General features: G+C 54.6%; 1 protein-coding gene across 9 annotated transcripts in view; it reads left to right on the top strand.

Moving 5' to 3' along the window:
* OPA1 (OPA1 mitochondrial dynamin like GTPase) overlaps positions 1-21,994 on the top strand; it is a 48,970-nt gene that overhangs the window by 12,005 nt on the left and 14,971 nt on the right. For 4 of the 9 annotated variants that reach the window (XM_087724992.1, XM_087724988.1, XM_087724987.1 and 1 more), the window contains 15 exons: positions 5,294-5,361; positions 8,323-8,448; positions 11,609-11,662; positions 13,201-13,305; positions 13,645-13,731; positions 15,654-15,767; positions 15,885-15,965; positions 16,894-16,968; positions 17,083-17,154; positions 18,782-18,881; positions 19,052-19,182; positions 19,373-19,445; positions 19,771-19,843; positions 20,116-20,231; positions 20,924-20,988. In XM_087724992.1, the coding sequence (XP_087581118.1) occupies positions 5,294-5,361; positions 8,323-8,448; positions 11,609-11,662; positions 13,201-13,305; positions 13,645-13,731; positions 15,654-15,767; positions 15,885-15,965; positions 16,894-16,968; positions 17,083-17,154; positions 18,782-18,881; positions 19,052-19,182; positions 19,373-19,445; positions 19,771-19,843; positions 20,116-20,231; positions 20,924-20,988 (1,340 nt within the window). Of the gene's footprint in view, positions 1-2,879; positions 2,904-5,293; positions 5,362-8,322; positions 8,449-11,608; positions 11,663-13,200; positions 13,306-13,644; positions 13,732-15,653; positions 15,768-15,884; positions 15,966-16,893; positions 16,969-17,082; positions 17,155-18,781; positions 18,882-19,051; positions 19,183-19,372; positions 19,446-19,770; positions 19,844-20,115; positions 20,232-20,923; positions 20,989-21,994 lie in introns of all 9 variants that reach the window. The other 5 variants (XM_087724995.1, XM_087724993.1, XM_087724991.1 and 2 more) reach the window with 4 other exon arrangements.

The following is a 21,994-nucleotide window of genomic DNA, read 5'->3' as shown; positions in this document are numbered from 1 at the left end:
GAGAATAAACTGGACAGCTTTTGTCTCAAATGGTATAGGATCTCCTGCTTGAGCAGGAGGCTGGACTAGAAGACCTCCAAGGTCCCTTCCAGCTCTGTTCTGATTCTGATTCTCCAAGCTAGTCCTGGGGAACTCTTAGGAAGAGTCTATAGGCAGACCGAGTGATTTCCATTGGACCAAGGCCCTTTTATCCTTGGTCTCAGGAAGCCATTCCTCCTGCATAAACGGAGCCAGTGTTCAGGAGCAGAGCTTGCTAATCCAATTCCGTCCTGATAAGATCACACCTCCTTGTGCAAGAATGTGCGAAGGATTTCACAATTCCAAGCAATGCATCTGTCCCGATTGATAGATCCCAGTGGCCCAGGGAAGGCCAAGCAGGGGCCCATCAGCCTGAGCCATTCTCAACGCTGCTGCTCTGGGGGCAGCTCCCTTTCACTCTCCAGGAGGAAACAACATCCTGTGCGCATTTGCGTTGTGAGACACAAATAACCTGAGCCACTCATGAATTGTTCCAAGAAGAAGGTTTATTGCTAGTCACCCGTGTTACGAGAATCTCTCCTGACTGACGGTCAGACGAGGCTTCAGGGGTTCTGGGGGAGGCCAGGCCAGTCTGCGAGGGCCCCAGGCTAGGGCCCCTCTTAACACCTCCCTCCAGCCTCCCTGGAGGTCCCCCCACATCCACCGAGAGACTATAAGCTGCCTTCTGTGCAGCTGCCGAGGCTTTCTCGAGGCTTCAGCTTTAAAGCCAGCCTCTCCTGGACCCCCTTCCACCTGCCTCCTAAGTCCATGGACGCCCTTGTTCATAAGAGAGATAATCACACATATCAACACAGCCACATCGAGCCCCTATTTTGTCCCTTAGGTCTGTAGGGCAGCGTCACCCAACCTTTCCGGCTCCCTGGAGCAGCAGCTGGGGGAAGGGGGCGGTTTCACGTGCGCAGCCACTGCCTGCGTGGCTCGGTTCCCAGCAGGCCATGGACCAGGGGGTTGGGGGCCCCTGCTGCAGGGCACCCCAGGAAGAAGGCATGCAGAAGGGACTCTGGTGGAGACTCTGACCGGCTCCCTGGTCCCTTTGGCCTATAAAATGGGGCTGCCATTTACCTGAGGCAGGTGAGAATATACCTGAGTGGAATGGAGTGGCCCACTTATTTTGCTTTTTGCCCAGAAAGTACTCCAGATAGCTGTAATGTCACCATTACTAAGCACAAGATAATTAGTGCTAAATTGCTCCACAAACGGACAGGACCAGATAAGAGATAAGGCCTTTTTCATTGTTTCCTTTAATTGCTGCATTATCTTCCAGAAGGCCGATAAGAGCCTCCATCCCCAGTGGCAGCCTTTCTCAGTCCAGACAGAAAGTATTTCATTTGCTTCCTGATCTTCCCAGAGCGTTTTTTTTCCTTCAGCTGTGCATGTGATCTGGGGAAGGGAAAGCAGCATTCGCTTCACACTTCAGGAGACCCCAGAGTCTATGAACCACCTCGTCCCTGCCCCCCCCCCCCCCGTCTCACTCTCTTGATCCCCCAACCCAATTCCTCTGTCTTTGGGCAAAGGTCGCACCAGGGCAATGCTACTGGATTAGCTGAGTGACCTCTGCTTAGAAACAGTGTTTAGGACAGTGTTTCTCAACCTTGGCCACTTGAAGATGTCTGGACTTCAACTCCCAGAATTCCCCAGCCAGCGAATGCTGGCTGGGGAATTCTGGGAGTTGAAGTCCAGACATCTTCAAGTGGCCAAGGTTGAGAAACACTGATTTAGCATCTTTTGCTATATTTTTATTGGAGATTTTTTAAACAAAATAAAAGCAATGCCAATATTAGAAAACAAAGTAAATAAAAGTAGTAAATAATTAAGAAAGAAAAAATAAATATTAATCAAATTCACATGATTACCCGTCTCCCGAAAAGCAATTCTGGACAGTGTACAACAATGCAGTATAACAATATCAAACAAATTTATATCTTATAAAACATCACATATATAAAACAATCAGTGAAAAATACAAATCATTTTTAAAAGAAATGTTATTAACAGCAAAATGCAAAAAATCCCATACATAGGGGGGGAAATAGAAGTTGAAGAAGCGGCTTCTGTTCTTTTTGACACCGGCTATAAATGCATTTATATTAAAATTGCATCATAAGTTCCTTTTTTCGTAAGCTGCTCTTCCCAATAATCAGACCCATAAATCACAAATTCCTTTTTTTTAAAGAAAAAAGTCCATATGAGGTTCCTAGTCACTAATAAAGGTAACAAGTTAATTTTGCTATCTTCTAGTTCCATCCTCTTCCTCCGCTTTCCCTCCCGTGACCCTTTTCTAGCTCCATTAGCCCCAAGAAGAAAAGCTGTGGACTCAGTTGAATCGAAGTCTTTGAAATTCTTTGTATCGGCCTAGGTATTTCAATCCAGAATGATCTGGCTTTTTTACATGTCTCTCGGGCATGATAAAACTACGTTTCCCATGTTTCCTTCGAAGTACCTTTAGTACGGTAGGTAGCTTTTCTGGAGTTGTATAGAAAGGAACATTTTAGAATCTTTTAGATCTTCAATACATTCACTGCAGTGATTCAATGGATTACCAGTTTTAAGCGCTACAATAAAACCATGTAATTAAGGGAAAGAAAATTGGAAAAGGGAATCTGGTGTATGGAAATTCTCCATCACCCAGGTCATGGTCGGCCCAAAACTTTTTTTCGAAAAACAGCTGGACTTTCTTGGTTTTTTTCCTTGAAAACGTTTTACTCTTCATCCAGAACTGATGAAGCTTCTTGGTTGAGAAGTGAAACGTTTTCAAAGGGAAGAAAGCAAGAAAAGTCAGGAAAAAGTACTTTTGGGAAAAGGAATTTTGTGATAGCTCTCACCCTTTTTTTCCATTCAAGCTGCAAGAAACAAAACAGTGGCAGGTAAGTAAAATGTGCATTCCTGGCGCATCGATAATGCCAGAGAACGTCCCTCTGATGATCCCTCAATTTGTGTGTGTGAACCTATGTGAAATAAATCGGCTGAGGCTCAGTTCCCTGGTTCCTTGTTAGTGGATTTCTGCCTTTTATTCAGTTCAGTACCAATATGTTACTGAAAAGCAGGATCCTTTACGTAAGCTCGGAGGGGGGGCCAGGGGTTGGGGAGAGGTTGGGCTGAACTTCCGCTCTCCTTTTGGCCTTTTCAGTCCCGGGGAGGCCAGGTGGGAAAGCCAGCTTCACCTTCCTTGCACCATCCCAGCCAGGGTTTTGCCTTCGGCCTTAGAACCAGAGAATCCAAGGGCCGGAAGGGACCTCCGAGGTCTCCTAGTCCAGCCCCCTGCCCAAGGCTGGAGTCCTTCTACCACCTGGGACAAACAGCTTTTGAAAACCTCCAGCCATGGGAGGCAAGCTGGCCCATTGTTCAGTGGCTTCATTTAGCCAACGGAACGGGGCATCAGCTGTACCCGAAGACCGTCCCCTCTCCCCACCCCAGGAGCTCCGGTGGCACAAACAGAGCATTTTTCCCACCTCGGCTGGCTCTGAAATAAGCTGCAGCCTCAGGGAGGATTTTGGGAACTGAGCAAGGCTGCCTGCCTGCCTGTGTCTCTCCACCCTTCCTACTCTAGCAAACCCTTTCCTAGTTCTTTCGGCCGCTTTGCCAAGCTAACCTTCCTGATGACCCCTTCCCGGCTTCCCTCCTGCAGCTTCCTCGCCTCCTCCTGTTCTCCCCAGGACCCCCCTTTTCTCCCCCTCTGTCCCAGGGGGGCAGAAACAGAATTGGCAGAGTACAGGTGGAATAAACATCTCTAGAGATTCTCAGTCTTCCAGCTCAAAGGTGCTTTTCCAAGAGGCCCCCTGTTTTCCTTGAGGAGGAAGAAGACTTTTCGCTCCTTATCCAAGAAGCTTCATGGGTTTTGATGGTGCAGATCCTTCCACCACCACCCCCGCCCTCAGAACCGATGAAGCTTCTTGGATGAGGAGCAAAACCTTTTGAAAAAGCACCTGAAGGGAGTCCCAAGAGGCAACTGGGCTCTCTTGTTTTTCTTTGAAGACGTTTTCCTTCTCATCCAGGAGGCATCCGGCCAGAGCTGAAGAAGCTTCTGGGAGACGAAGCGAAAAGTCTTCACGGAAAAACAAGAAAGTCCAGTTGCCTCCTGGGGAAAAAACCCTGGATGGGACCTGGATGGCTGAGAATCTCCACAGCCAAGAGATAAGGGAGGTTGGAGGGGGCTCCGAAATGTAAGATATAAAAAGTGAGTGAGTGAGTGGGTGAATGGTCACTTCCTCCATGCCTTCCACCTGGAATGGCTCGAGGCAGCTCTGCTCCTTCTCAAAAGAGTCTGCCCCTCTACCTTTAAGCCAGCTGGAAAGAGATAAACCAGACTCGCTTAATACATTTCTAGATTATTAATCAGAGTTTTGCAATTGCTGCTAATTGCTTTATTACCGTTCTTAAGCAATGGCTCTTTCCACATAGTCGGATGAGGGAAATGGGCATCGCACCGCAAGAGCCTTTTGTGTAACAGCTGCGAACCCAACTCGGCTCTGATAAAGTCAAAACCGGTGGCCTCGCTGGCTGTGCAAAGGTGCCTCTTTCCCAATCCCCCTCTGGCAGCAGAGCCTCCCCACTCTGTCCGTTGCCCCAGCAGCCCTTGGACCTCTTCCCCCTTTGGGTTTGATTTTGTCTATTGATTGCGCTTATGTGCTGCCCGGCCCACTCTCAGGCGGCTGCCCCGGGGCTTGGAAAGAGGGTCCCAAAGGGTCCAGCCAGAGGGACCTAATGGAATGGGGCAGGAGGGCAGCACTGCCATCTCCGCAGCCTCTGCCCGGCCCAGCCTTTTCCTTGGCCGGAGGGGGAGTCCAGGGACAGCGGATGTGGCCGCACTGCAGTGCCCTGCTCCTTACCGACTGCCTGGAGGAAGTTTGTGTTGGGCTCTGCCCCATCGGGACATTCCAAAACGGGGGGGATGGCAAATAACGCATGAGGGAAGTCCCAGGGTCCCCTGCAGAGGCTGGTAAAAGGAAACTGCCAGGATTGCCTTTCTCAAAGGAGCCCCCCACCCCCACTGCAGAAGAGCTTCCCCCACCCCACCCCAACCCCCAGTATGGTCAGTCTGCTGAGCAGGGCCCAGGCAGGTTGCTGGCCCCGGGAGGGAGGGAGGGAGGGAGGAAGGAAGGAAGGAAGGGAGGGAGGGAGGGAGGGAGGAAGGAAGGGAAGGAGCAGACGGGCGGGTGGGCGGAGTGAATGTGGAGCAGGAATGGTGCGGCTTCTCTGGGTCCTTCTGAAACTGGCTGGTGCATTACGGGGGCCCTTCCTTTCTCTCCCTTCCTAGGTTCTCCGGGAGACTCGGCCTTCAGAGCCACCGACCAGGGAGGCGAGAGTGACAAGCAGCACAGGAAGGTGAGCTGGGAAGGCCCAGAGCCAATTCTGGGGGGGGGGGGGGGGAGAGAGAGAGACTCGGCAAAAGCCTAGGCTGCCCAGGAGGGGCTCTGCCTTTCAGGGCCTCCCAGCGCAGGGACTTCCTCAACCAGGGGTTGGGTGGCCAAAAGGAGCCGCCAGACAAATATTGCCGAGGAGTCGTTCCTAATCAGGCAACAAACGCATTTCCTTGCGTAATTTCAAGTTTCTTTGCAATGGGTGCCCAGACTTCAACATGGAATTGAACGAAATAACAATTGTTTACAATCCTTAGAAGGGGAAAGTTTGGATTGCTCTCCACATTTTTCCCTGCATTAATCAATGGCGGGGAAACCCTTGAGGACTGGCAGGAAATCCTGGCGTTGGCCTCCACCCCAGTTCCTCTTCTTGCTCTGGGGGTCTTGAGGGGCAGGTGATGGGGCGGGTGGAGCCTGGGCCGGTGGGCTCCCTGGGGGGTGGCTCAGGAAGGAGCCCCGAGGATGAGGAAGGAACGGCCGGGATGGGGGGTTCCCTTTCATGGCATTTACTCCCCCGGTGCTTTTACTTCAGGTGGAAGCCGAAGGGAACCCCGGAAAAGGCTGCTGGAAGTCAAGAGGGAGAGGGGGGTATTGGGTGTGGTTCACACAGCCCCTCCCTCTGGGGTCCCAGATGTGCCCCAGCTCTTGGGCTGGCCAGACCAGGCGGAGGAGATTCAGTGGGCTAATATTGTGCCTCAATAAAGGAGAACCTCCGTAGCTCCGGTTGAAACGGGGGCTCCTTGGTGCTCTCTGGGTTTGGAGGTCTTCTTGCAGGCCTTTCACGACCTGTCTAGGCAACACCATCTGTGCTAGAAGGGAAGGGGGGTTGCAAGGGAGCATTGATGGTGTTTCCTAGTTTGGGTAATGAAACACCTGCAAGGAAACAGCCAAACTCAGGGAGCCCCCAGGACCCCTCCGTACTTTCCCTGTTGGACAGTCACGCAGAGTCGGGGCCGTTGCGAAGGGTCTGCCAGAGACCAGGAGTGCCCGTGGCTTTGAGGGGCAGGAAGGGGCTTCCGGCAGAGGTGAAGCTCCTGGTCTGAGGGGGCTGCCCTCCTTTCGCCTCTCACCCTCCCATCAGGTGCTTAGGATGCTGCCTTGGGGGGGGGAGACAGGATGCCCCCTGGCCGTGCGGCAACAGCGCCCGCTGCAGTGCTGGGCAGAGGCCCCGGGCCGGCTTGGCAAGGAATCTGGTGCCCAAAGGTTTTGCTGGAGAGGGAGGAGGACACCACCCCCCATCTTGCCCAGGGCTGCTAGCAGAAGGTGGATACCCCAAGATTCTGTGGGGTAAGCTGGGAAGCCCCTCTTAGAGCCCCCCGCTCCCCCCTCCCCTCTGGCGTGGCTTCCCCAGGGCAGCCCCCTGCGTGATTGGGGGGAGGGGGAGGGGGCCCCGTCAGCCAAAGCTACTTCCAGGGTTGGTGCTGGGAGATCAAATGGGGGGAGGGGAGGCCTCTTCTCCTGCCTTCAGTTGCAGGAGGAAATCCCACCGCCCGTGATTTCATGGTCCTTCGGGAGATGCTGCGCTTCTGCCCTTCTGAGAAAGGGGAATCCCCGTAGCTGAAGGGGGTTGAGAGGAGGGCTCCATGGGGCTCTCTGAGCTGGGTTGGGGGCTGCCTGTCCTCTTTCACCAGGACCCAAGCAAAGCCCTGTGCAAGGCTGGGGTTCTCTTGAGCAGACCCTCAAAGGGGGCAGGAAAGTGAAGCCCCCCCCCCGAACCAAAGAAGGCCCCGATTCCATCAGCAGAAGAGGAAGGGGGTGAAGCAGCCCCCCCCCTCTCAGGCGCTGTCCCTGGGTGCTGCATTGGGGGTCTTTCCTTTGTGGCAGAGGGGCCTGGGGTCTCCCGTCCTGGGAGCATCAGCAGAGGGGCTCTGAAGGGGAGGGGGGCGAACCCGGAAAGGAGGCCACCTCACTTGTCACGCTGCTCACTGTGCTTCAGCCACTGGGTGTATGTTGCAGACCCCCCCCACCTCCCCCCAAAACAAGCAGGGCTGGACTGAGACCATAAAGAGAAACGTCTTGGGGGGGGCGGCACTCAGTGGAAAGAGGCTTTTGACAAGGGGGAGTTCCTCTGCAGTGAGACCTCCTCCCTCCCCGCTTGGAGCAGAGGCCCCTGGTTGGAATTGCAAAGGAAGGGGGGGGGGTCTCCCGTCTATCATGGACAGGCAGAAGTGGAGAAAAGGAGCCTTGGAGGCTGGAGGGGCCAACTCTGCCTTCCTCCAGACCCCCTTTCTCTTGCTGCCCTGGAGGTGGGGGGGGAGGCCTTCCTGACCCTCCCTAGTTAACCTCACCTCCCCCAATGGAGGAGGTTTTGTCTGCCTTGGGCCCCAAGGATGCTCCCCAAGAGCCCTGTCTCTGGTGCAGAGGCCTCTGAGAGCCCCAGGGACGGCTGGAGGTCATTCAGCAGCTCCTCCTCCTTCTCCCCCCCCCCCCCGCAAGAGGGGCGTCCAAAGCTTCCCTGGGGCTGCGGCTGCTTTGTGCCCCTGGGAGCCTCAGCTGGAAAGCGGCTGACGAAGGGCCCTCGGACAACAACTGGAAGCTGTATTGTATTTGTGTCAGTTGTGCAGGAGTTGCGTTGTCCACCTGTGGCCTGACGGGGAGGCCTTCCTGATTGGGTTCTTTCTCCACAATGCTCCCAAATGTTCCCCGGAGGAATTCCATGCTTGGACTCTCCAGAGGTTCCCCCTTTCCCTGCTGGTTGGTGCCGCATGGGTGCGCTCGGCTTCTGCTGGCCGTCCATTAGAAGGAGGATCCTCCCTTCCCTCCTTTCACGTTCAGCTCCTCCTCCTCCGCCGTGTGCGTGTGTGTGTGTGCGCGCGCACTGCCCTGTGTTTGTGTTGCACCTTTTGGTTTAACATCATTGCCCCCCTCACCTCCATTTTTTTCTCCTCCTCCCCCTCTTCACCCCCCCTCCCCCCGTGTGCGGCAGGGCCTCCTGGGCGAGCTCATTCTCTTGCAGCAGCAAATCCAGCAGCACGAAGAGGATGTCCGCAGGGCCGCTGACCAATTTGGGCCGGGCTCCTCCTCCTCCTCCTCCTCCCAGCAGAAGCGCAAGGTGACGGCACTCAGATAGACCAGGCAGCCTTGGAGGGGGGGGGCTCCTGCTCTCCTCCCCACCCGCCCGCCCCCTCGCTCCCACCCAATCAGACCCTTGGCAGTGACTGAGCTCTGGTGGTGGCTTTCTGCTCTCGGGCGCTCCTGGCCCGTTGGTTCATTCGGGACTCCTGCCTTTTTAATTCTCCCCAGAGGGGCGTTCGTTTCCCTGGGGAAATCCCCCCCCCCCGGCTCCTCCTCGCTTTTCCTACCACCTTTTGGGGGCAGGGGGAGCTGTGCTGGTGGCCTCCTGTCTGGCTGGGCTCACTGGAGATCAGCCGTGAGAAGGGAAAGCCTCTTTTTCGGGGGTCACCCCCGGACTTCAGACCCCGCCCACTGTAGAGCCTCTGGATTCCAAAGGTTCTTCCAGACCGGAGAGTTTCTGACGAGGGGACTCCGGGGGGGAACGACAGAGGAAAGGGGCCAGGCAGCTGGAGAGGCCCCAAGGGAGGTGGTGGCCCAAAAGGTTCTGGATCTCAAATGGACTCCGAGACCCCCCCGTTGAAGCCCAGCCTGCACTTCACCGTCCAGGCTGTTGAGGCGGTCAGAGAGGCGGCAGGGAAGGGCTGCCATGGTCCCTTGGAGGAGGCGGTGGGGTCTTTCCCTCCAGGAAAGACCCCGTCATCCACTTGGACAAAGGATAGAGACTCCTTCGAATGGTCCACTCTCCCAGGGCTTTTAACGGCTGCACAGTTATTAATTTGCACTTTAGTCCTGGATGGCGATTATTGCCTTAATCTGCTTTGGGTGAGCCCAGGAAGAGGGTCTAGCCCAGTGTTTCTCAACCTTGGCCACTTGAAGATGTCTGGACTTCAACTCCCAGAATTCCCCAGCCAGCAAATGCTGGCTGGGGAATTCTGGGACTTGAAGTCCAGACATCTTCAAGTGGCCAAGGTTGAGAAACACTGGGCTAGCCGGATCTTCTATTCCACATGCAGGCCGTAAAGGTCACCATTGCCTTGCCTTTTGTTGTAGCCCAGAAATCTCCCCCGGTGGACCAATGGATCAACCCAGGGGCCGTCCCACCCCTTCCCTGCTCTAGGAGAGGGTGGAAGGCTGTGGGCTGCTTGGCTCCCCTCGGCTTTCTTTCCCTTGTGGAGAAGAGGCCGGATGGGACTCCCTCCACTCGAGAGGGCTTCCCTAGTCGTAGGATTTGCCCAGGTCCCTTCAGGGCATCACCCAGGGGTGGCTCTGCTGCAGCAGCCCTGCTTCTTCCTCTGGCAGCCTGGAGCGCCGGCTCCTGTCCTCCCGCTGCAGAGGCAGACGGTGACTCCTGTCCTCCAAGGAGCTGCTCGGGTACTTGGAAGACGGCTGCCCTCTTTCCCCTGGGCTGAGTGGCACGGAGCTCTTTCGTCTGGCTCTGCTTCCGGCCCATCGGCACGTGGAGTCCTCCTTTCTTTGTCAGCACGGGGCTCAGGACTGAGCTCTAATGGGTGGCCACCACGGAGATGGCCTTAAGAGTGGATCAGACCAAAGCGTGGCTCCCGTGTGCAAGGGAGCAGCCGTGGGAGAAGCGGCTGTGGCGAAGCCCTCCTGGTCTGTTCTCAGGGTCTTTCCCATCCGCCTGCCCTTCGGTCTTAGGCCAAGGAGTGTCCGACCTTGGCAACCTCAAGACTTTGTGGACTTCCAACTCCCAGAATCCCCCACCAGCCATGCAGCCGTGGACCTGCCTCCAGAGGCTGTGAGTCCTCCATGGCTGGAGGTGGCCATCCGTTCAAGTTCAGTTGTGAGCCTCCAGCTGACAGACAGAGGGTGATTCAAGGGCTGACGGCGTGCCTGGGGAATTCTGGGAGTTGGAGTCCCCAAGTCTTAAAACGGTAGGGCACTCCTGCCTTTGAGCAGAGGGCTCTTGCTTGACAGAAGAGAACATCTTCAGTCACATGTTTAAATAAAGGAGGTGCTTTTTTTTCTGATTCCTTGCACATGGCTGATTGTTCATGAAGCAAAGAAAAAGAGATTAGAATTGGCCAAGAGTTCAATGATTCAAAGATGGTTCAAAGATGCTGGATAGCCATTTGTCTGGAACGGTATAGGGTTTCCTGCCTAGGCGAGGGGTTGGACTAGAAGACCTCCAAGGTCCCTTCCAACTCTGCCATTGTATTGTCCTGGAGAAGCAGGAGGTGCAGAAAGCAGAAAACCTTTTGCACAGCCGGGTGATTATTCTGGGTGCTTCTCAGCCATGCTGTAAAATCTGCACACCGCTTTGGAGTGTAAGAGAGGCTCAGGTGAGAACAGACCGGCTGCATTGCCTTCACTGCGTCCTTCACCCAACTCTCCCTGGTGCTGGTGGGCCATCGCCCCTCCGGCAGCTGCTGCCCAGGGCTGCTTTTGGGCTGGTGGCAGCTGAAAGCATTCAGATGGAGAGGCTCTGCCTGTTGGATGGCTGCAGGCTCTGTGCACACAGGAGGGACAGAGCACCGTTCTGATGCACCGTATAAAGAAGGAAAGAACATTTTTTTCTTCCTCTTTAAGTTTAGACCACTAGTTACTTTGAACCTTTGAATAGCCCCTGTTAAAACGCGGTGGAGCTGTGCCTAGTTGAAGCTTTCTGAAGCGCAACCAATGGTGTGAAGTGCATGGAAGAGATATTAATGAATATAAAGCAAATGTTTTCCCCAAATTGTAAAACCAAAGCCTAGTGAGTATCATTTTTAGAAACCTCTTTATTGATAGCTCAGCAGATTTTTTAATTTTTGAGCAGGGATGGATGGAATTAGCCGTATTATTAGTGCATACTTAAAAGGTATTTTCATTTAGAAAAGTACGGTTCCCGAGGTTAGTAGCTTTCTCAAGTGCACTGCTAATAAATCCACAGCTGCTTTTAGAAATAAGGCACCTGGGTAAGTATAGCAAAATGCTGCAGGGATGAGTTTCCTTTCGAGTCCAAGCTGTCCGATTTGACCAAATTGTTCTTGTAAAACAATGACTCTTAAAGTTCAGGATCGTTTGCACCTGGATTTTATTTATAATTTCAGCTTGCATAGCCACCCACTCCTGCGGGACTCCTCAATCTAACAAAGGTTTAAACAACGAAAAGGCTAAATCAATTTTTATCCCACGAAATAGGCCTAGGTGGCATCCGAAATGCCCACCGTGCCTTCTGTGTCCCTTTGCCGTTGCAGGTTTCTGATAAAGAAAAGGTCGATCAGCTGCAGGAAGAATTGCTGCGGACGCAGGTAAGGGAACTTGGCGGCTGTTGAGAGGCCAGGATCTTAACTGGCCGGATGACTTGGGAGAAAACAAAGCAAGATCAGTGAACTTTTGATCCCTGGGGAGGGCGCTGCTCTGTGGTTCCACATCTGCCAGGCTTGGGCCAGTCACTGCTGTGCCTTTGAGATAAAGCCGGAGATCCACTCAGTGTTCTTACTTCCCAACTCAGCTGCAGCAACAAACATTATCACCCATGTCCAGTTGTTGAAAAACTGTGGTAGAATTTAGTTTGGGGTCCCAGGAGGGTCTCCCTCCCAGAGGACAAAGAGGCAGCAGGCCTTGAAATGCCTGGTGGGCAGGAAGAGGCTGAGGACATCCCTTCCCTAGCCATTCACAGAGGGCGTCTGTGGTCATTGCAGATGGTTGCTTTCGTCTGGCAAGATTCTGTCTGTAGGCAAATGGAAATAAACTGCTCAGAAGGAGCGTCACCTGTCACTCTCGGTTCTTTAGAGCTGACAGAAACTCTTTTAGGATATTTAAAAATCTCTTCGGTTCTAATCCTTGGCATTTTCTTTTGCCACTGAGGTTTGCGGAGGGGTGGGGGTGGGGGAGGGTCCATTTAAAAATACAATCAGATCCATTTTTAAATATATCTCAATGGTATTTAATATACCATTTATCTACACGTTGATACTAATTGGGATATTTTTGTCAATGTCTTTAAAAAAACAAAACAAATCCTAAACCGGAGGTTTCCAAGCTTGGCAACTTTAAGACAGGTGGGCTTAATTCTGGGGGTTGAAGTCCCCCAGTCTGAAGGCTGCCTTGGTTAGATACCCCTGTCCTGAATATTTACGTGCCTGGCTTCCTTCTCAGTGGGGGAGGCCGTCTGCATTACCAGTGATTTTGCCTTCTGAGAAGTGTGTTTTTGACAGCCCCTTGGGAGCAGGGGAGATCCAGGTTGCCCGTCCAGATGAAGGCCAGTTTCTAACCCTGAAGCTTTCTGAGTTTTCCATCCCAGTGAACCGCCCTGCTTAATTTCCCCTTCCAGAAGATGGAAGATTTCTGGGGAAAGACCCTGGCAAGGTGGAGGGTGACCCCAACCACCTCCTAAAGGCGCCCTTATTGAATTGCCTTTCCTGGGAAGCAAAAGACAATATTTTGAAGGAATCCAAGATCTTTTGGAGAAGAAGCGACTGATGGAAACTAATCGAGGGGAGATCCAACCTAGAACTAAGGAGAAACCTCCAGACAGTTGGAACAATTAATCAGTGGAAGGACTTGGGTGCCCCACCGCTGGCAGTTTTATTTTATTGACCGGCCAGCCATTTGTCTGAGATGATCTAGGGTCTCCTGCTTGAGCAGGGGGTTGGACTAGAAGACCTCCAAGGCCCCTTCTTGTTGTTCTATTTTTCTTTATGTGATTGTTCCCCATTGGGCTGGGTGAGAGAGAGCAGCCGCCTGGGCCGCCTGTTTCATCTCCCTCCCTCCCTCCTCCTCCTCCTCCTGCTCTTCCCTCCCAAGTCTTTAACATCCCCCCCCCCCCCTTTGGGTCTCTTGGCAGCTGAAATACCAGCGGATGCTCGAGCGCCTAGAGAAGGAGAACAAAGAGCTGAGGAAGATAGTCCTGCAGAAGGACGAGAAGGGCATCCATCAGCGGAAGGTGAAGGTAAGGGAGGCAGGGGGCCTCCCTTGCTCCTGCCGTATTCCTGGTGGCGGTTTTCACTTTGTTAAAAACACCCCCTCCCATGGGTGGCAGTGACAGGGAAGCCCCTCCCCCTAGACCCCCACCAGTCAGAGTCCCTCGGCTGAGGGGGGTCCCACAGCATCCCTCCCTCCCTGCCTGACTGGGGGGAAACCTTCCCACTCCAGTCCCTCCACTGGGGTGCTGCACTGCAGTGGCTCCCCGTGTGGGTCCATCGTTGTGAGAAGAGATTGGAGCGTGAGAGTGGCGGCCCTCCTTCTTCCCTGGGCTTTGGCCTCACTCCCTTCATTGTTTCTTCCCTAGAAATCTTTGATTGACATGTACTCCGAAGTCCTGGATACTCTGTCAGACTACGATGCTAGTTACAATACCCACGATCACTTGCCTCGGGTAAGTGGGGGGATGAGCCTCCGCGTTCACGCTTTTCTTCATCCTTGTCAGAAGCACCTAGAGACCTACGTCATTCAACCCAGAAGGACACCTGGTGGTGTGTCATTCCACCCTGAGTGTCTGTGGAGGCTCTCCGTCCTGCAGGCCCCAAAGCTGCTTTTCCCCCAACTGGACTTCCATTGTTTCCCCCCTTGAAGACATTTTGCTTCTCATCCAGGAATGTGGGAGGCAAAAGCCCAAGGAAGCCCAGGTGACTTTTGGGAAAAGCACTTGTGGGACAAACATGACCTGGATGATTGAGATAAACCTTAGACCAGTGTCCCTGCGAGGGAGATGCTTCTGCTCCCCTTGTCTGTGCAGGTTCGTTCTCATCCGGGCCCTGGGGCAGTGAAGGGTTCCGGATCCCGTTCCAAACGGTATGGTTGGAACGGGCCCGGCGGCGTCCACATGGACACGCCTAGCACGCACACACGTCTTACTGTTCAGTGACGCCTCCGCGACTCTCCAACTGCTCAGTGGAGCGTTGCACATGCACTGTAAGCGCCGTGCGTGGAAGCGCCAAAGACTTTAAAGACAGGTAAGGAGCGAGGGCAGGCAGAGCACCGTACTAGAACAGTACCTGGTGTTCCGGGCAGGCTCCGGTATGCCCGTACCGGGCGTACCGCCTGCAACCCACCGCTGCCCTGGGGGTCCCAAATGTGCTTTTCCAAAAGGCAACTGGACTCTCTTGGTTTTGCTTGAAGATGTTTCGCTTCTTATCCAGAACTGAAGAAGCTTCTTGAGTGAGAAGCAAAATGAAGGGAAATTTCTCAAGAAACCAGGAAAGTCCAGCTGCCTTTTGCAGAAGCCCCTTTGGGCTTCAACCATGAGCATAGAAAATGGGTCATTGAACTACAACCTGAGTAAAAAGTAGATAGATATAACTAAGTGACATTCGCCCAGCCACGTTGGCCGCGTTTTCTCTTGCCGGCTGGAGGTTTTCCTCCATGCCTGCTGGAGGCCGTGGTGTGTGCCGCGTTGCCAGTGTGAGATGGGTGGTTCTCCTCCACATTCACACAGAGCATCTCTGCTAGGGAGGCCCCGTTTTCTTAGATGGTCCTTTGGTCTTCCTACTCCGGTGTGCCGCCTGTTCGGCGATTTCCATACAGGCCAGGCGTGGCATTTGCATTCACACCGGAAATGGGCAGCTTCACACCTTCCAGTTGAGCTGTGAGGAAAAGGAAGGTTGCTGTGAGCCTTGGAGGCACAGTGGTTAGAACGCAGCACTGCAGGCTTCTTCCGCTGACTGCCCACTACCTGCAGTTTGGCAGTTCAGGTCTCACCAGGCTCAAAAGCCTTCCGTCCTTCCGAGGTCAGTAAAATGAGGACCCAGATTGTTGGGGGCCAGAGGCTGACTCTGTAGACGGCTTAGAGAGGGCTGGAGAGCACTGTGAAGCGGGATATATGGTAAGTTTTAAGAGCTGTTGCTAGGGCTATAGTGATGGGATAGTGGATAAAGCCCAAATTGTTAGGGTAGGCCAGTGGTTCCCAAACTGGGCAACTTTAAGACTTGTGGACTTCAACTCCCAGAATTCTCCAGCCAGCAGAGCTGGCTGGAGAATTCTGGGAGTTGAAGTCCAACAAGTCTTAAAGTTGCCAAGTTTGAGCTGGCTGGAGAATTCTGGGAGTTGAAGTCCACAAGTCTTAAAGTTGCCAAGTTTGGGAACCACTGGGGTAGGCAGTAACTGGCTGCTTTGGGGGCTTCCCAAGTAGACTATATCTAGATGGAATTTACCTTGATGTCGCTGGGTCTTCTCTAGTGGAACTTTGGTTTGGGATTGAGGAAGCAACTGCCTTGGATAGAAGCAGGGTTCTGGAGCCATGGATAAAAACGCCCTTCGCCCCCATTTCTCCGGAGAAACCAACCAGCATTTGCCTTTCAGGTGGTTGTGGTGGGAGACCAGAGTGCTGGCAAAACCAGCGTGCTGGAAATGATCGCTCAAGCCCGGATCTTCCCCCGGGGCTCGGGAGAAATGATGACACGCTCACCTGTCAAGGTAGGAACACTGCAGGCCCCCGAGCCATGAGCTTTCCAGAGGGAGAGCCTGCCCCCGGGAGAGACCCCCTCGGGTGCTTTAACGCTTTCCCTTCTTTGAATCCCCTTTGGGCCTCAGGTCACCCTCAGCGAAGGTCCCCACCACGTGGCCGTCTTCAAGGACAGTTCTCGCGAGTTCGATTTGAACAAGGAGGAAGATGTAAGTTTCAAGGAGCAAAAAGGCGGCCGGGGGCTTCGGTTTTTCCCTGCAGGGGTCGCAAGAAATGTCGGCCAGTCATTGTGGAGAGAGGTCAGCTCATTCCAGAAGGGGCCCTGGCCGGCCCCGTGTCGCTGGAAGAGGCCGTGGAATTCTAGCTGTACCTCCCAGTTCCCCTTCTTGGGAGAAGGTTGTTGAGGAGGGGGCAGAATCGCAGCGTTCCAGGTGAGGGGAAGTGCCTGGAGCGTTTTCTGTGTGAATTCGGACCGTGGCCGGTGTCCCGGAGGGCCGGTTGAACTGATCCGTTGCCCAACAGCCTCTGCCCAGTTAACAGCTGGCTCCGTTGCTCAGGAAATGCTTCAGGGTCACTTCAGGGAGGGCCTGATAAAGGCCCTCTAGGTGGGGCCTGCTTCTCTGTGAAGCACCCTCCCCTCTCTGGATGCCTCTCCTCTCTGCACAGGCAGGCCTCAACCTACAACCTCAGCAGGGACGAGAACTTCCGTAGCTAAGCAATTCAGTCGTTGAACGGATCCACCCGATTTTATGATCATTTTTGCCACTGGGATTAAGGGAATCACACAGTCGTTGAGTGAATCTGGCTTCCTGCAGCGACTTTGCTGGTGGGAAGCCAGCTGGGAAGGTTGCAGATGCCGATCACGTTTGATGTTGCACAAGCACCTTGATTTTGATCATGTGACCCCCTGTGACGGTCGTAGGTCCAAGGACCTGTTGTAAGCCACCTTTTTAAGCGCAGTCATAACTTCGAGCGGTCATTAAATGCAGAGCCGTAAGTCAAGAACGACCCACGGCCTGATTGCTCTCTTTTTGGTTGCCGTGCCCTCGGGCGCCTTTCCCAGAGCCCTCGGCCCCCTTCCTTCAGCCCCTCCCTCCCTCCCTCTGACTCCGCCCCTTTCTGCTTCTGCTGAAACAGCTGGCGGCCTTGCGGAACGAGATCGAGATCCGGATGAAGAAGAGCGTGGGCAGCAGCTGCACCGTCAGCTCAGAGGTGAGGCCTGGGCCCCCCCCCGGGCCCCTTCCCACTCCCACACAGGGGCCTTTCCAGAAACGGGTTCTCTCCCCCCCCCCCTGCCTCTCTCATGCTGCGCTGTCTCCCCTGCAGACCATCTCGCTCAGCGTCAAGGGTCCTGGCTTGCAGAGGATGGTGCTGGTCGATTTGCCCGGCGTCATCAGCGTAAGTGTCCTGCGCTGGGGGGGGGGGGAGGGGGGGTTGCTGCAAGAGCAGCGCAAGGAGGCCTCCGTTCTGTCAGCTTCCCCGTGTCTGACCTGCCCCCCCCCGACCCCTCTAAGCAGGGAGCCTGCGGAGGTTCTCCATCATCCGGGTGATGGAGGTTGTCCCAAAGGGGTTTTTTCCAGAGGCAGCTGGGCCTCCTCGGTCTTTCCTGAAAGACGTTTTCATACAAATCCTTCCGTTCCCCTCCACCCAGTCGGAGCGGAAAGAGCTTCTTGCACGAGAAAAAAGAGGAAAGTTCAGTTGCCTCTTGGAAAAAGGACCTTTGGGACGCATTGAGCTGTGCAGAGCCAGAACCAACCTTTGCTGGCCCCAATCCCTCCTTTATTGCCTTTCGCCTCCCACCCCAAGGAAGCCAGTTACTCTCTTGCAAGCTCTTTTCTTGGTGGCCGGTCCAAGCGTGCTCTGATGCGCAGCTCCCTCCTTCCACCTGGGCGGCCTTGAAGCAGCTCCTCAAGAAGGCCCAGCGCTTACTTTTCATTTCCCAAACATTCCCCTCTTCGTCACCCGGCTCCATAGTTCGGGACAGACTGTCACCGCATAGCAGCGAAGCATAAAGCAAGCACGAGGGTTTTCCCTGTCTGCAAAATTGGGGTGCTGCCATCCATCTAGTACGGGATGAAAGAGCCACGCGCATGGGCACACACACACACACACACACACACACACACACACACACACAGAGTGTTTTTTGCAAGGGACTCAACATTTCTTAATTCTAAAGAAATGTGCATTTTAAATTAAAACAGCCAAAATCAGACCCAGGGTTCTGCCTTTTGCTTAGAGCTTGAGATTTTAGCTATAAGGTTGTTTGTTTGTAGCTCAAAGGGAAACTGAGTCCAGGGGAAGCCCCAGATTCTGCCCCAGGGCTGATCCCATTGACGGGGGACGGGGGTGGAAAGTTCCCAGGGGCTTTAAGAACCTCTCTGGTCTTGCTAGGTGGAATTGAAGGCAGTTCTTCCCCACCCTGAATGAGGACTTGACTCATAAATGCAGCTGCCCAGGGAATATTACACACGGCATCCAGCTTTGGTCACCAGAGTATAAAAAAAGACGTGGAGACTCAGAAAAAAGGGCAGAGAAGAGCAACCGGGATGGCGAGGGGACTGGGGGGCTAAAACATAAGGCTGAACGGTTGCAGGAACTGGGCCTGGCTAGCCTAGAGAAGGAGGGGAGGAGGCGTGGGAGCAGTCTCCCAGTATTGGAGGGGCTGCCACAGAGAGGAGCGGGGGGGGGGGTCGACCTGTTCTCCAGAGCACCTGAGGGCAGGAGACGGAAGCAACGGAGGGAAACGGGTCAAGGAGAGAATCCACCTAGAACTAAGGAGAAATGTCTGGTGGGTGAGGACAGTTCACTGATAGGATCCCTTCCCTCCAGAGGTTGTGGGAGCTCCAACACTGGAAGTTTTTAGGAAGAGGCCAGACAGCCGTTTGTCTGAACTGGCGTAGAGTCTCCTGCTTGAACAGGGGGCTGGACTAGGAGACCTCCAAGGTCCCTTCCAGCTCTTGTTCTTCTGCGAAGTGGCAGATTGAAACGTCAGATCCATGAAAACGAGCCTCTCTCTCCCCAGACGGTGACATCGGGGATGGCGGCAAACACCAAAGAGCTCATCTTCAGCATCAGCAAAGCCTACATGCAGAACCCAAACGCCATCATCCTCTGCATCCAAGGTCAGGACTGGGACCCCTGGGGCTCTGGCTGGGGGAGGCAGCCCAGGCTGACCCTGGCTCCTGGCCGGGGGGGAGGGGGGGAGGCAGGGCAGGGCAGATCCTCCTCCTCCAAGGCCGAGTGCCGTTGCCCCCCTTCCCCCCCTGGAGCCTCTCCCTGCTTTCCCTTCCAGATGGCTCCGTGGATGCCGAGCGCAGCATCGTCACTGACCTGGTCAGCCAGATGGACCCTCAGGGCAGGAGGACCATCTTTGTGCTGACCAAAGTGGACCTGGCGGAGAAGAACGTGGCCAGTCCCAGCAGGGTGAGCGCAGGGGGAGGGGAGGGGGCGTCATGGGGCAGCGGCTGCTCAGCAAGCGGAAGGACCCTCCTCCTAAAAGAAAAGAAGGCGCTGGGTTCCTGAGGGAAGCATTGACCTGGGCCCGGATGTAAAGGCTGGCCCCCCTAACCGAGCATCCTGGTGGGGCTGAGCCTCTGCTCTCCTTTCCTTGCAGATTCAGCAGATCATCGAGGGGAAACTCTTCCCAATGAAGGCCCTGGGGTATTTTGCGGTGGTTACCGGAAAAGGTATGCGGAGAACGGCGAGAGGGAAAGGAAGGGGAAAGAGGAGGGGAAAGAGGAGAGGAAAGACAGGAGGGAAAGGAAATATTTGGCCAAGGCTGATTAGACACAAGGAATTTGTCCTCTCCAGGGCAGAAGCTCTGATAGGAAGCAACAGAGTCATCATCATCATCATCATAAAATGCCATTAGTAGTAGAGAAAATGAGAAGGGTAATTGCAGCAGAGCCCTAATCCGTGGGTCAATGGGAAGGCTGGCCTTTGTGCAGCTACAGGCCCTTCCTTCCCACGTGGCGCATTTCCAGTTGCTTTCTTCCCTCTCTCTCTCTCTAGGAAACAGCAGTGAAAGCATTGACTCCATCAGAGACTACGAAGAGGAATTTTTCCAAAACTCCAAACTGCTGAAGTAAGCCAATACTTGGCTTTGCCTAAAGCTGCTTACTCCGGCCTGTTCCTCTCGCTGTTATTCCTTCACAGCCTGTTGTTGAGGTTGGGAAGCATCTCAGTTGGCTGGGCAGTAGCGGTGGGAGGAGGGCAGCCCACAGCCTCTAGACCAGTGTATCTCAACCTTGGCCACTTGAAGATGTCCGGACTTCAACTCCCAGAATTCCCCAGCCAGCATCCGCCGTGAGGCCGTGTTGCTGAGCCATGCGCCCGTTCCCTTGTGCGTTTCCCCAGGAATTCCATGCTGAAGCCCCACCAGGTGACCACGCGGAACCTCAGCCTGGCCGTCTCCGACTGTTTCTGGAAAATGGTGCGTGAGTCTGTGGAGCAGCAGGCAGATGCTTTCAAAGGTGAGCCTGGGGCAGCTTGTCCAGTGGGGAGCCCGGGGCAGAGAGGAGGGGTCTGTTGGCAAGGCTGGGCTCCTGTGCCTCGGGGGGGCAGAAAAGGGGCACTAGACACACCTGGGGAGGTCTCGGGTAAAGCTTTGGGGGGGGACAGGATCCGCACTCGGCCGGGCTGAGCTCCTTTGGGGCTCCCTCACGGCTGCGCTGGGGCTGGGGAAGCACCTCAGACCCAGAGGGTGAGCAGAGAAGGGAGTGAGCCCCCAGACCAAGCGCTCTGGAGACCCAAGGCAGGGGGGGCCTTGCAGGGCAGTTCTGCCCTCTCTCTGGGGCAACTGGAGGTTTGGGGCATCCCCGGGGCAGGGGGGGGGGGTTTCCAGAGGATTGGGAGGGCAAAAATATTGGCTCAGGGGGGAGGGAGATCTTTCGCAGGCAGGTGGGGCAGGAAAAGGGGAATCCTTGGACGACAGGTTGACCCAGGTGGTGGGAGAGCAGGTGTGGACCCCCCTCTCAGCTGCCCAAGGGAGGCTCTCCGGCCACAGAGGGGTCAGCTTCGCTGTGGACTGTGGCTAGGCCAGGAGGGGCTGCTCACCATTCAGATGGCCCGGGGAGGGCCCGAGCCTGCCTTGGGAGGTTTTGGGGGTGTGGAAGGGTCCCACCCTGGAGGTGTGGGTCTGGCTGAATCCCCTCTTCTTTCCCAGCAACCCGTTTTAATTTGGAGACCGAGTGGAAGAACAACTATCCCCGCTTGCGAGAGCTGGACCGGGTGAGTTCCTGTCTGCCTCGGGGCCTTCGGAACCTCTTCTGGGCCTCGGGACCACCTTCAGCGGCCACAGCATCCGTCCACCTGGAGGCCTCTCGGTGGCTTCCCTATGGAGCAGGAGTGGCCGCTTTAAGACCTGTGGACTTCAACACCCAGAATTCCCCAGGCAGCGGAAGTCCACTGCTCTTAAAGTGGCCAAGAAACACACGGCTGGGGAATTCTGGGATTTGAAGTCCAGAGGCCTGAAATTGGTTGGATACCCCTGCTGTGGAACTTCCACAATGACGGGTAGTCCTCGCCTTACGCCCAGCTGCTTAACGATTGTTTGAAGTTTTGATGGAGCTGCCCAGAGCTGCTTGTGGCATCTGGACTGTGGCTTATTTAAGGAGGCACAGTGGCACAGTGGTTAGAGGGCTGACTCTGTAAACTCTTTAGAGAGGCATGTCAAGCGCGAATGCTGGCTGGGGAATTCTGGGAGTTGAAGTCCGGACATCTTCAAGTTGCCAAGGTTGAGAAACACTGTTCTAGAACCTCTGGAGACCATCATGGGGGGCGGGGAGGGGGTGTCAAAAGCCTGCTCAGATGGACTCCAGCACTGACCTCAGTCACAGACCTGGGGCTGCTGTCTGTGCAGTTTCACACACACACACACACACACACACACACACACACACACACACACACCCTGCAGAAGAGACCCAGCTGAGTCCAGGCATGGAGGTGTCTGCTTTGAAAGGAGCAGCTGGATGGGGGTGGACAGGAATGCTGGCGTTCAAAAGAAAATTGGTTCTGTGGGGGCTTAGTGGGCGTGGCAGGGGAAGGATACTGCAAAACCCCCACTCCCTCCTGATCAGCTGGGACTTGGGAGGTAGAGAATAGAGGGGGGGGGCAGTCGGAGGTGGTATTTACCGGTTCTCCGAACTGCTCACAATTTCCTGCTGAATCCCCCCTTTGGTGGAGAGGAAGGGCTGTTGCTGCTGCTGGCTTTGGCCCTCCCTAAAGGAGGCAC

Source organism: Thamnophis sirtalis, unplaced genomic scaffold (genome assembly GCF_051295495.1).
Source record: "Thamnophis sirtalis isolate CommonGarterSnake01/CBP01778 unplaced genomic scaffold, rThaSir2_p1.2 scaffold_11, whole genome shotgun sequence".
In the NCBI taxonomy this organism is placed as follows: domain Eukaryota; kingdom Metazoa; phylum Chordata; class Lepidosauria; order Squamata; family Natricidae; genus Thamnophis; species Thamnophis sirtalis.
This window is presented reverse-complemented; position numbering and strand designations above follow the sequence as displayed.